Source organism: Anopheles bellator, chromosome 2, assembly GCF_943735745.2.
Source record: "Anopheles bellator chromosome 2, idAnoBellAS_SP24_06.2, whole genome shotgun sequence".
Taxonomy (NCBI): domain Eukaryota; kingdom Metazoa; phylum Arthropoda; class Insecta; order Diptera; family Culicidae; genus Anopheles; species Anopheles bellator.
In genome coordinates this window covers 14,910,029-14,923,558 of record NC_071286.1, presented here as the reverse complement: position 1 = coordinate 14,923,558, position 13,530 = coordinate 14,910,029, and the positions used below count along the sequence as shown (strand labels likewise).

Genomic DNA, 13,530 nt, shown 5'->3' with positions numbered 1-13,530 from the left:
GGAACATGACATTCGATGAAGGGACAATTTTCAATCCCTTGACCTTTCTCCATTGCGTGACCGATACGGTCCAAGAGCAAAACATGAGTTTGCGAAACTCGCGCGCGGCATTGTCATCATAAAATGATAAAAAAGGTTTTACACTTCAACAGGAGGAACCGTTTCTTTCCCTCGCAGCACCTAAAATGCCACGCGTCCGTGTTGGTGGGCGAGCTTTTTCGGTATCGCACAACAATGCCCTTAGCGATCAGTGCCAGAAAGCCGAAGAGATACCGCGCATAGAAGTGTGACCAACCGATTATTATTGTTATCAAATGTCTGCAGTGCCGTTTTGGTGCTACACGACTTTTATTTCGTTATCTTCACATAATCCGTCACCCGCTGAACGCACGCGCGCGCGCGATTGCGATTGTGAGCCACGTTTTAAGCACTGCTCATAATTCCTTGCCGCAAGAATCGGGTTAGTTCGACGAACATCAGTTTCTGGAACTCGGGATTACCTAAAGCAGGATTTTCTGCTTCGCCCTTAAGGAGCGCTTCGATGTCCAAAGTGTTTGGGTCCATGTACCGGAACGAGTTGAAGACCGCGTAGTGAAACAGCTCTGCAATTGAGTAAAGGTGTAAAACTTACATCGAAGCAAAAAGATTTCTTTGGTTAAAGCGTACCGAGTCCTCCACACCGTAAGAGCTCAATCTGCAGGTCCAGAAGCGTAGGTATTTTACCCAGGAAACCCAATCGCTTAAGCAGATCACTGAACTGCTGATAGTACAGATAGATCAGCTCATGGCGATAGTTGTCCTTCACGGCTTGATCCGGAATCATGTCGAGCAGGTAGTACAGATCGATCGCCGGAGTCGTCCAGCTGCAGATCTGATAATCGAGCAGAATGGTATCCTTGTGCCGCCCTTCGCCATCGATTTGATGGAGCATATTTTTACTGTGAAAGTCACCATGGATCAGCACGTTCTGGAACGTTTTCGAAGGTTCGTAGAGGGCCACATAAAAGTCCCGAAGATTCTTCTGAAAGTTCTCCAACGGCTGCTCGAAGTGAGCAAAATCGGCCGAGTTCTTCCGAATCAACTCCTTCAGATCGCCAAACCCTCGCTGAATCATGCCGTCGAAACCCATAAACTTTTCGGCCATCGAAAATTTATTCTCCGCGGCAAAATGGGGATCCTAACGGGATAGAATAGGCCGAAAGTTAGGCGATCGAGGGTTCACTGTTTTCAGTCACTTACATTAGCTTCCATCACGATCGAAGCCGCATGAAACATTGCAATATCCTTCACGATCGGTTTCATGTCGTCGAAGGTTTTTACAAAATCAGCCATCACCCAGCCCTGGTTGCTGATGTCCTCCAGTATAAGAATTGCGTGCGGCTGCAAAGTGCCGTAGATAAACCTAAATTATGTAAGCTTCCGTTAGTTACACTTCAGCCACTTCGCACACAGTGTCACCAACGCACCTCGCGTACTTGTACTCCTCACCAATCTCTTTCAACAGTCTTGCCATCTCCGGCAACACTTTGGAGTACATACGAATCTCGATCACAAACAAGCTATCGTCATCGAGCAGCTCCTTCTTCAATCCTTCCGCTTCGGGCTTCGTTTTCATGATCAGATTGATCGACTTCTCCTCCCCACTGCGCTTCGATCGGTAGCTCACAGTCGTACGGAACATAACACTAGCATAGTGATCGCCCACCTTCGTACCGGGACGCAGGACACATTCCGCGGTGAGCTCGATCGTTGGATCGTTGTCTAATTCGCGCACCACTTTGAGGAAAAACTCATCGTTCAACCAGGCCGGAGCCTCCAACTCGTCGTGATTATATGCCATCGTGGAATCGATTAAGGGAATAACCCGTCGAACGTCTTCTCGCGTGTAGCTCTGCGTCCAAACTAACTTCAACGTCTCGTGTGACCAGCCACCAGCACCTTCCCCGATTAAGTTTCCTACATTTTTCTCCCGCGCTCAATTGGGCGAATAAATGTGTGGGTATTTCCGCGGCTCAAGTGGCAAGAGTGAACAACAGACATCATTAGGCGCCTCGCGACGAAAAGTAAGATTTGCTTTCGGTTTGCTTATCACGTTGACGACACACGAAGTAATGATATTTACCCGAAAACTGTTTCCTACGGACCCCTTTTATCGATGCTGTTCATAGACTTCTTTCTTAATTAGTCTTCGCTCCTGACCAGAGTACCAACAGAGTTTAATCTGATAATCAGAGTTTCGTAGACATCTTTAGGTTAAATAAAATTCAAATTCTAAGCTATGGAACAGGCAGTTTTATTCAGAAACCAAAATTCCTTGATGCAATAAACGCGTCAATTCACAATGCATCAGCTTTTTGTACTCGGGATTGTTCAATACAGGATTGTCGATTTCACCCTTGAGCAAGCCTTCAAAATCCATCGAAGTTGGATCCAGGTAGCGGAACGACATGAAGACAGCGTAGTGGAACATTTCTGAAAATGAAGCCGAATAAATGTATCATAAAACAGCAACCGGGCACCCTAGAAGCTTTGTTGCCAAACGCCGTACCGAGTCCTGCGCATCGTAGAAGCTCCATCTGCAGGTCCAGAAGCGTAGGTATTTTACCCAGGAAACCCAATCGCCTCAGCAGATCACTGAACTGCTGATAGTACAGATAGATCAGCTCATGGCGATGCTTGTCCTTCACGTCTTGCTCCGGAATCGCGTCGAGCAGAAAGTACAGATCGATCGCCGGCGTCGTCCAGCTGCAGATCTGATAGTCAAGCAGAACGGTATCTGTGTGCCGCCCTTCGCCATCGATTTGATGGAGCATATTTTTATAATGAAAATCACCGTGGATCAGCACGTTCTGGAACGTTTTCGAAGGTTTGTAGAGGGCCACATAAAAGTCCCGAAGATTTCTTTCAAAGTTCTCCAGCGGGTTCTGGAAGTGGGCAAACTCGGGATACATTTTCGTCAGATGAAACAACTCCCCAAACCCCTTGTTGATCAGTCCCTCGAATCCCAGCATTGTCTCCGCCATCGAAAAGCTGTTCTCGGCCACAAACTTGGGATCCTGCAGCGTGGGAAGGACGAAGCTGTGGAACATTGTTGATCGTGATCACGGCTTGAGACGGTTACTTACATTGCTTTCTATGATCACGGAGGCCGCATGAAACATGGCAATGTCCTTTACGATCGGTTTCATGTCGTCGAAAGTTTTGATGAGATTAGCCATCACCCAGCCCTGGTTGCTGATGTCCTCCAGTATAAGAATTGCGTGCGGCTGCAAAGTGCCGTAGATAAACCTAAATTATGTAAGCTTCCGTTAGTTACACTTCAGCCACTTTGCACACAGTGTCACCATCGCACCTCGGATACTTGTACTCCTCGCCAATCTCTTTCAACAGTCTCGCCATTTCCGGCAACACTTTGGAGTACATTCGAATTTCGATCGCAAACAAATCGTTGTCCTCTAGTAGATCCTTCTTCAACCCTTCCGCTTCGGGCTTCGTTTTCATGATCAGATTGATCGAGTTCTCCTCCTCACTGCGCTTCGATCGGTAGCTCACAGTCGTACGGAACATAACACTAGCATAGTGATCGCCCACCTTCGTACCGGGACGCAGGACACATTCCGCGGTGAGCTCGATCGTTGGATCGTTGTCTAATTCGCGCACAACTTTGAGGAAAAACTCATCGTTCAACCAGGCCGGAGCGACCAGTTCGTCGTGATTGTACGCCATCGCAAACACAAGCGAATACCCGTCCGCTATCGGAGACTGTAGCCGCGAAACTGAAACTGATTCGCGGGGCCACTTTGCAACCCTAAACACGTTAATGAAATTTCGTCGTGGTGGTGGCTTCAGTGTGTAATTGAATGACTCGCGTGTTTTCAACCGACGCCAAGAATTGTCTTACCAACCTTGCTTATCATCTAGCTAATGCTATTGGCAAAGAAACTCACTTTTCGGTGTGTACGTGACACTAGAATGGCGTCTCTGCGATGGGCTATCTATTGTAGATTCTTGAGTTTGGCGTATTTCGTCAACAATGGTTTTTATTTGTGTTTTAGTTTTGTATTTTATCAACCTTTCGCATCGCACTACTCCAAGATGCCCTGGTGCCGGAACCGGTTCAACTCCTTTGCGATAGTACATCTAAATTCTGCCATCTCGAAGGCAGGATTTTCGATGCGCCCCAAGAAAAACGCTTCAGGATCAACCGTGGACATGTCGATGTAGCGAAACGCCGAGAACACAACGTAGTGAAAGAGTTCTGGAAGACATTCGAAGAAATGATCTAACCTAAAACCGATTCCAATTTGTAATCGCCAATGGCTTACCTAGGCCACCAACTCGCAAAAGTTCCGATTGTACATCGATCAGTCTGGGAACGTGATCGCCCATTTGCAGCTGTTGCAGGATGCTACCGAACGTCTGATGGTAACAGTACACAATCTCATCGCGATGGTTGTCCTTAACCGACTGCTCCGGTATCATATAGGTGAGATAAATCAGATCCACCACCTGCGAAGCCCAGCCACACATTTGGTAGTCCACGAACACGGTGTCGCTAATTTGGTCCGCACGCCGTAGATGGAGTAGGTTTTTGAAATGGAAGTCTCCATGGATGAGCACGTTCGCACAGACGGTCGATGTGGCGTACGCCGCCTTCAGATGATCGGTTAACTGCTCGTGAAAGCGTTCCAGCGGTCCCACGAACTCCGGTAGGTTCAGAGTGTCGCTCACGAAGCGAATGAACGACGCGAAACAAGCATCCGTCATGGGTTTCATCGTTCGAAACGTGTCCAGTACGGTGCATTTGTTCAGGACGACGAACGATGGGTCCTGGCAAAAGCGTTCCTCAAAATTAGCCAAATTGAGGACCAACCCCCGTAACGGTTTAATGTGGCTTACACTCTGTGCCAGTGCCATCGAGGCGGCGTGAAATTTCGCAATATTGCGCACGGCGGGCTTTAGTTCCGCGAATGTTGGTACCAACCCTTGCGTAACCCATCCTTCGGAGCTTATGTCCTCCAGCACGAGGATGGTATGAGGCGTGCGAGACGAATAGACCAGTCTGTTGGAAAAGTAATAATTAAACCGAGCGATCCGTGCGATCCCGGTTGCAGGTATCTATTACCTGGGGTATTTGTAGTCCTCTCCGATGCCCGCCAACAGCTGACCCATTCGCGGAAGCACATCAGTGTACATGCGGATTTCTCTTCCAAAAAAGTCATCCTCATCAAGCAACTCCTTCTTCAGCCCATCCATCGTCGGCTTTATCTTCACAATGAGGTCAATTGATTTCTGCTCACCGTTCGTGGCCCGATATTGGGCCTTCGTTCGGTACATGACGCTGGCGAAATGATCACCAGCTTTCGTACCGGGCCGTAGCGGACAATCGGCCGTCAAGCGCACCGTGGCATCGTTTTCGAACTCTCTCATCACTTTCAGAAAAAACTCATCGTTCAACCACGAAGGAGCGCAAAGTTCGTCCGAATTGTACTCCATCCTTTCCGACACTTCAGCGGGCCTAGTTAACCTACAATGATAATGGGTTAAAGTTGTTCTTGTTAACCTAATGATCGTAGGAAATGATCGCAGGGTTGCAAGGTACCCAACAGTATTTTTATCACTGAACTCAACGAGCGGCACGGCAAAGCCGATTTCCAGGTCTCCCACGAAGGACCAACATTTCGCAGTGTGCGTGAGCGCGATAGCATGGGAACTAAAGATTGCGTCGACCAAGGAACGATTACAGTCTGTGGGGATGGTGTTCGTTATTTTGTTTGGTACGTGGACCTATCTGAGTGCCAATGATGCTTTACTTTTATTTGTCCGTTGGCAGAAAAGTGAAACATCTTGTCAAATAAACATTTTACGTGTCGCAACCTTAACCAGAGTGCAGAGTGATAAGATAACGTTATGCAACAGACCCTTACCATTGCCTGTTGATTGAATGTAGTGCTCGACACCGCACTTTATCGTATTGTCTGGACCATACGCGGACGAAACTTTGCGCAGCTCATTGCATCACGCCCTGGTATAGGAACCGCTTCAACACGGTTCTCATGACATTCCGGTAAACGGCATTGCTGGCCGCGGGATTCTTCGCCTTGCCCGACAGCATCGCCTCGAAGTTGATCTGTGAGCGATCGATGAACCGGAAAGGAAACAGCGTTACGTAGTGGAACAGCTCCAGCGCCCCCGTTCGAAGCAGCTCAATCTGTAGCTCCCACAGTCGGGGTATCTGGCCCACGTATCCCAAGCCCTGCAGGATTCTCCGAAACTCTTGGTAGTACAGGTGAACAATCTCATTCCGATGCGTCTCTTTCAGCGACTGGTCGATGATCGTGTCGAGTAGGTAGTGCAAATCCACGCTCGGCGTTGTCCAGCTACAGATTTGGAAGTCGATCAGCATGGTATCGCAGATCGTACCGTCGGCCGTGAACTGGTGCAGTAGATTTTTCGAATGGAAATCCCCGTGAACGAGTACATTCTGGCAGCCCACGGAGGGCTGATAGCTTTCGAGTAGGGCATCCAGAAGCGTTGTCTTAAGCTTCTCCACGGGCTGCAGCAATTGCTCGGGAAACTCATCCGGACTGGAGCGCATCAGGTCCAACAGTTCCTCTAGCGATTTCTTTGTCAACCCGTCGAGGGTTCGTAACTTGCCGCCAATGTCACACTTATGGTCGGCCCTGAAAGAAGAATCCTAAGGGATTGATGTACAGGATTGGCGTAAGATGAACTCGAAGCATCAGAACTTACTTCCTGCTCCACAACCACCGAAGCTGCGTGAAACTTGGCGATGGCTTTCACCGCTGGCACTACCTCTTCGAATTTTTTTATGTACTGTCCCGTTGTCCAGCCTTTGCCACTGACGTCCTCGAGGATGAGAATCGTGTGTGGTTTATCAGCGGCATAGACCAGCCTGAAAAATGATGCAAGAAGCATGATGTCAACAACGGACCATATTTCGACCATGCGACCATGTGATCGACCTCGGGTAATTGAGCGTTTCGCCCATCGCCTGCAGATGCCGTGCCATTTCCGGTAGCACCTTACTGTAGATGGCCACTTCCCTCTCGAACAGGTCACTGTCACCGAGCGTGTCTTTCTTGATGCCCGACTCGAACGGTTTTATCTTCATGATCACGGCCAGCGCAGCTTCTTTGCCATGACTTCCGGACGTCCGGTAGTGGATGGTCGTACGGTACATGACGCTGGCAAAATGGTCGCCCGGTTTCGTGCCCGGACGTAGCTTGCAACCGTGACACAGCCGGGTGCCAGAGTCCCGCGTGAAGCTACGGATTACGTCCAGAAAGAACTCGTCATTCAGCCACGCCGGCACGACACGTTCGTCGTTCGAGCACTCCATCACTAAGCGCGATCTGCGATCACCACAAAATAATACGGCACGCACGTTAGGCCGTTTCAGTATTTATAACCTTTTTGTGTCGGCCGAAATACGCCGAGCATCGTACAGATAAGAGATACCTGTCGTCGCCCGAGGTCAGTATTGTTTACGCACGAATTGGAAATTTATCGTTTTATAGGGTTCCTGTCCAAAGGGATGGCAACGCTTACGGAGCATACTTGGTGCTGGTACCCAAGATTATCACTGGACTCAACGATTGACAAACCGGGCAGAGAAAAGATTCGAAATTTTGTTGAATCGCAATCTCGTGGACTCATCCGAGGGCTTACACTTTCATTTGTCCGTTGGCAGGAAAGAGAAACTTTTCGTTTATTTCATCTCGTCACACAAACGTTTCACGTGACACAACCTTCGGCAAGAGCAGAGTGATAAGATAACGTTACGTAACAGGCCCTTACTATTGCCTGTTGATATCGCTACCGCCGCTTTTTCGTATTACCTGAGCCAGACACGAAGCTCAATCCATCACAAACTTTCAGAATCTTTTATTAGAGTTGTTGATCGATATTTGGGAAAAGAAAGAAATCATGAACAATTCTTAAAGGATCCTTGAATGCTTCGAGTACCATATTCATCGGAAATGCCGTTCTCCGGTTTCTATTTGCCAAGCTAAAACTCTCACTTCGAGGAACACGAGTCGGAGTCATCCATTGTCCTTGCGACTTGCCCAAGAAATATAGATTCTAGTTTCTCCATGGGGAGCATTAGGGAATGGGCTATGATTCACCGGTGCAGCGTATTGCCAAAAATGGGTTCGCCGGTTCCGTACGATCCTAATCCCACCATCCGCTTGTTCTGGGAATCGGGGTGCAATTACGCATGGCCCCTCTGGTTAAACGGGAGGCCGATATGCTTTTGGCACTCACACATCCCCAGAAACGATATCGATGGCACCGGAGTTGATACGTCGTGCCAAAAATGCGGCACCATTACCAACGGCCAAAAGCATGACTGTACGCAAAAGGGTGTTCCGTCATCCGTATAAAAGATAATCTACGGGCACTGGAAGTTGCACCTTCTGCACCGCGCCCATCAGTAGTGAGTAGTGAGCCCCGACACCAAGTACCCGATCGAGTAGTGAAGTAGTGCAAGCGATGGCAGAGCCGGCATCCGAACCGAAACCGATCGTGGCACCGGAATGGCTGAACGCGTCCTTCTTCGAAAGCATCCTTTGCACGTCGGAACACGACAAGGATCTGCGCGTGACGGGCCTGGAGGCGACGCCGGTCGGTAAGCCGGGTGACCACTTGGCCAGCCAGCCGTTCCGCTTCACGGTCGACTATGAGAGCGTGAAACGGGACGCTGGCCACGGCGGCACGATGAAGCTGGTGGTGAAGATACTGCCGGAGAGGGGGGTCATCGGTGGGCAGGGCACGCTAGACCAGGAACTGTTCCGAACGGAGTTGAAAATGTACGGCGAGTTCCTGCCGAAGATGCAGCGCGTCTTGGACGACGGTGACCGACCGGTCCTGTTGGCTAGGTGTTTACACAGCGCTGAGAAGCCGCTGCCCGTGATCGTGATGGAGGATCTGGCTCCGGCCGGCTGGCAAGGTCACGATTTGATCGAAAGCTTCGCGGAGGCCAAACCGATCACCGTGGCCATCGCACGGTTCCACGCTGCTTCGTTCTATCTGAGCAAAAATGTAAGTGCAACGGCTCCAGCTCCCCGCTGCACTCACCTATCGGCACATTTTCTTTCGCAGAAAACGGACTTCGAAGGATTCCAGTCGGATGTGTTCCAGCGCAAGGACCCGGTGGTCGAGTGGATGTTTGGCAAAAACCTGAAGGCGTTCGTTGACGCCATGCGCACCTGGGAGGGCTGCGAGCAGCTGGTAGAGCCCCTCGAGCGTACCGTGGAGGATTGCAGCGAGCGACTGCACCGCATCTACTGCTGCCACACACCGGGCCGGGCCTACAACGTGCTGAACCATGGGGATTTTCACTCGAAAAACCTTCTCCACCGGTTCAACGACGAGAACGCGATCGTCGAGTCACGGTTTCTCGACCTGCAGGCATGCTGTTGGTCCTCGCCGGCCATCGATCTGTACTACCTGCTGAACACCATCGTGCACTACAAGGTGAAGGCCAGCCACCGGGATGATTTAATTTCACTGTACCACCAGGAGTTCACTGCGACGCTGAAGGCGATCGGATACTTTGGAGCCGTCCCGACGATGCTGGACTTGCAAACTGAACTGCTGCGCAACGCGTACCTAGGTACGCGGCTGGACCACTCGATTGACTCGATTTGAACGGGAATAACATACTACCTTCCATTACAGATCTACTGCACGTGACCTGTTTTCTGCAGTTTCGATTTATCGACTTCTCCAAAATTCCTCCGGAGAAGCTAGCCCCGGAACAGATCGGTAATGTGGGGCTCGAAAATGAGGACTACCAAGCGCTGGTAAAGCAACTGCTGCCCGGCTACCTTCATAAGGGTGTCTTGGAATGAGCATCATCAGACAAAATGATTCAAAATCGATCATCTTTGAGTGTGACTTCGGTCCGAAATAAAATGATAAGCACAAGTACGAAGCGGACATAAATCAACATTATGTACCACGCAATGACCGGCACCATTATCGATGCACGTGATTGGCGCCCGATAGGCGTGTCTAGCAAGTCGTAATCTAAAGGCACACCTCTGAGAAAGCGATTGTGTTTAATAAATAAAACAATACTACCGAATTTCCCAACTCTGGCACTTTGCAATGAACTGCAGAACTTACTGATGCGATCACGCGATGCAGGCACGTGATGAACATGCTGCCGGCTGCTACGTGCCACGACTTCAATCCCCCAGACGTGTAGTATATAAAGAATGTAGATGTTGAAGATACAAAACCCCCCAGTCTGCAAGAGCTATTAATGTTATCAGCGTGCCCCAACGATCGGTTATATCTTATGTACTTCGAATCGGCATTAGGCGGAGATAACAAACCATATCCGTTTGCAGATAAATGGGTTTGAACTGGTGGATGGTCGTTTCATTTCGCACCACCCCGTAGTAGTCTAGGTGCAGAGGACAATTCGCTCGTACGACGTCCCCCCCGGCAGCGCAAGCAGAATGCAGGATCCCTCCGGTTGGTTAGATGCAAGACACTTTGAAAAGGCGCTCGCCCAGCACACGGCCGATCGTGATCTGCAAGTCGAAGATGTGCAGCTTGCGCTTCACTCGGACCCCAGCCAGCAGTACGCCAGCACGATCTACCGGGCGCGAGTGTGCTATCGTAGCCGCGGCAAGTCCGAAACGGCCAAGTTGATCGTGAAACTGGTGGCCTCGAAGGTGCACAGTCTGGCCAACGAGTCGCCGTACGAAACCGAGCTGGGCGTGTATCGGGACGCCATCGCCCCGATGGAGGCTGCGCTAAGTAAATCCGGCAGCACCGGCAAGTTTGGACCACGGTAAGAGTTGTACTGCTTTATTTGGAAACTTTCACGCCACCCCGACACCCGTTTACAGACTGATTTTTGCCGCCAGCGAACCGAGGCCGCACTTGATATTGGAAGACTTAACCAACCAGCAGTACGTGGCGGGTTCCGGCTTGCTCGCCGCCGACACTGCGGTCCTAGTGCTGACCAAGTTGGCACAGTTTCACGCTGCGTCCTTCAGCCAGCAGCAAGCCAGCATGGTGAGTGAGAAACTTGCCCGATCTACTCCTCTATCAGGCTTAGAACCTTCTTCTTCTTGGCGCAGCGCAAACCGACCGACAAACAGCAGAACGAATTGTTCAAGCCGAAAACACTGGAGGGAATGAATTTTCTGGTCGAATGCTTTGGTATCTTCATCGAGCAGCTGTCGGCCTGGGAAGGGTACGCGCACTACGCCAAACGCTTCCACAGCCTCCGCGAAACGTTTTTCGAGTGGGGCATCCAGATCTACAACGCCCAGGATGCCGAGTACCGCTTCAAGGTGCTCAATCACGGCGACTTTCACTACAGCAACGTGCTGTTGAAACTGAACTCGGGTGACGCGCCGAACGATGTGTTGTTCGTAAGTGGCCACAGACATCGCTCGCCTTGCCGGACCGCACTCACTCACCAGTGGCACCATTCCAGGTCGACTATCAGCTCAGCTGCTGGACAACGGTGGCCGTCGATTTGCTGTACTTCCTGTACCTCGTGTGCGATCACGAGACACGCCAAACGAAACGCCAGCAGCTGTTGCAGCTGTACCATCGCGAGTTTTCGGAAACACTGGCCACGCTAGGGTTTATGGGCAAAGCTCCGACGCTGCTCGATCTGAACATGGATCTGGTTCGTGCCGGGTTTTTGGAGGTAGTGCTGGTGGTTTGCTTTGTGCCGTTCCTGTTCGCCGACTACGGGCACGCGGTCAGCGTGTACGGGACGGATGAGACGGATGCCCACGCTTACCGGCGCAAACTGTACAACCATCCGGAGTACCGGGTGCTGCTTCGGGAGCTGCTACCACGCTTCCTTCACCAAGGGTTCTTAGAGTAGATACGAATTTAAATCTAATAAAACATCGTGCCGGCCGCGCCGTCAATCCAAATAGCCCTTCCGATCGTAGTAATTCAACAGGTACTCCATCCGGTCCTGATACCGGGGCTGTGAGAATAGCCGTGCGCGGAATGCGATCGCTTCCTCCGAGCGGCCCAGCAGTCCACCCAGATCGGCGTTGGTGGTATCCTCGAGGAGCCGTAGCGGTATTAGGAACGTGGAAAACATCACTCCGTTGTGCCCTTTGCGCAGCATCTCGATTTGGATGTCGAGCAGTGTTGGAATGCGCTTGGTGTACTTTAGCTTCACCAGCGCGTCGACCAGTTCCGAATGATAATACTGTAGGAGCAGGTCGAAGTCATCGACCGTGACATCGTTGGCCGCGGATGTGAACAGCAGATAGCTCAGGTCGATCGCCGGGGAACCAAAGAAGCCGGTTGCGTAGTCCACAAGGATCACATCGATCGGTGTTCCGCGAGGATCAGTTTTGTACATTACGTTGCTCACCCACAGATCGCCGTGGTTTAGTACACTGAAACCGTCCGACTCGTGCCGCGTGTACACCTGGCAACCCTTGGCAACGATCGTTTTCTTAAGTGCCAGCAGCTTCTCCGCGATCCGGCCTTGCGTTGTGGGCCAACCTTGGGCTTGTTGACCGCACGCCACGACACTGTTCTGGAACAGTGGATAAAAGTGCGGCACGTCCTCGCTGATGTTCCGGTAGTGGTGCGAGTCCATAGTTTCCGGTTCCTGAAACACGCCAGATTCATGTCAAACTTTCAGGGCTACCTTCCAATCCTTTTGGTTTCCTTACAATCACATACAGCACGGCGGTAGCGGCATGGAACTTGGCCACTTTCTCCAGCACCATCTGAAGCTGGCGAAAGTTTAGACCCGCTGCCCGGTTGACTGGTTTGTAGCCCTGCAGGGACAGATCCTCAAACACAAAGTGCTTAATGGTCGTGGAGTGGATGGCGTGTGCACTGCAAAAGGGGGGACCAAAACAAACAGAGGCCATTATTCGATGACGGCTCAACCACACGCGGGTGACGATCCTTACACCGGAGCCAACCGCTTCTGGTATCCGATCGAGCTGAGCAACTGCTCCACTTTCGGCATGACGATGTCGTAAACGGCGATCTCTCGCTTGAACACATCATACTCGTCCAACAGATCGCTAGCCTCATCCCGGCCGAAAGACACCTTCAAGATGTAGGTCTGGGTGCTACGAAAGAAGGATGAACGCCGCATTAGCTCATCATCGTACCAGATTCAGCGGACTCACCGATGGTTGTGGCTTCCGGTCGTGTAGTCTACGGTCACCCGCAAGATATCGCTGGAATAGTTTTGTCCCTTCGCCAACGGTGCGTCCACCCTGAAGCTGTCCACGCGGATGGCACTTTCGCACTGCTCCCGGCGCAACACACCCTCCAGGTACTGCTTCGTGATGAACGGAAACTTTTCCTCGACCAACGCTCGGTCCATCGTGTCCCAGCAACCTGTCAGTAATGGGGCCACCACACGGCGATGGTATCCAATTTAAGTAGTTTCCACTGATTGTAGTCGCGGCGATAAGAGAGTACTTGCGCGCTATCGTTGAAGCGCAACCATTACACCTGCGCGTACCTTCCGTCCGATATTTT

At 50.9% G+C, this 13,530-nt stretch overlaps 5 protein-coding genes across 5 annotated transcripts; 2 read left to right on the top strand and 3 right to left on the bottom strand.

The window, feature by feature from the left end:
* Positions 1–349: 349 nt before the first annotated feature.
* Positions 350–5,568, bottom strand: LOC131207057 (uncharacterized). Its single transcript, XM_058199665.1, has 11 exons — positions 5,126–5,568; positions 4,326–5,062; positions 4,090–4,258; positions 3,353–3,808; positions 3,126–3,288; positions 2,549–3,056; positions 2,341–2,472; positions 1,467–1,875; positions 1,240–1,402; positions 667–1,177; positions 350–602 (listed from the first exon to the last, which is right to left on the bottom strand). Exons 1-11 carry the CDS (start codon positions 5,494–5,496, stop codon positions 424–426), a joined length of 3,798 nt encoding a protein of 1,265 aa, XP_058055648.1. The 5' UTR covers positions 5,497–5,568; the 3' UTR covers positions 350–423.
* Positions 5,569–5,993: 425 nt separating this feature from the next.
* On the bottom strand, positions 5,994–7,363 carry LOC131207056 (uncharacterized). The gene is made up of 3 exons (XM_058199664.1): positions 6,987–7,363; positions 6,754–6,916; positions 5,994–6,697 (listed from the first exon to the last, which is right to left on the bottom strand). The coding sequence occupies exons 1-3, from the start codon at positions 7,361–7,363 to the stop codon at positions 6,011–6,013; spliced, it is 1,227 nt and encodes a 408-aa protein (XP_058055647.1). The 3' UTR covers positions 5,994–6,010.
* A 1,154-nt stretch (positions 7,364–8,517) lies between these two features.
* On the top strand, positions 8,518–9,878 carry LOC131207055 (uncharacterized). Its single transcript, XM_058199663.1, has 3 exons — positions 8,518–9,066; positions 9,127–9,640; positions 9,706–9,878. The coding sequence occupies exons 1-3, from the start codon at positions 8,518–8,520 to the stop codon at positions 9,876–9,878; spliced, it is 1,236 nt and encodes a 411-aa protein (XP_058055646.1).
* A 615-nt stretch (positions 9,879–10,493) lies between these two features.
* On the top strand, positions 10,494–11,887 carry LOC131207053 (uncharacterized). Its single transcript, XM_058199662.1, has 4 exons — positions 10,494–10,831; positions 10,890–11,058; positions 11,124–11,420; positions 11,486–11,887. Exons 1-4 carry the CDS (start codon positions 10,494–10,496, stop codon positions 11,885–11,887), a joined length of 1,206 nt encoding a protein of 401 aa, XP_058055645.1.
* On the bottom strand, positions 10,891–13,372 carry LOC131212952 (uncharacterized). Its single transcript, XM_058207049.1, has 4 exons — positions 13,173–13,372; positions 12,948–13,112; positions 12,702–12,870; positions 10,891–12,637 (listed from the first exon to the last, which is right to left on the bottom strand). The coding sequence occupies exons 1-4, from the start codon at positions 13,370–13,372 to the stop codon at positions 11,930–11,932; spliced, it is 1,242 nt and encodes a 413-aa protein (XP_058063032.1). The 3' UTR covers positions 10,891–11,929.
* Between the last annotated feature and the right edge of the window lie 158 nt (positions 13,373–13,530).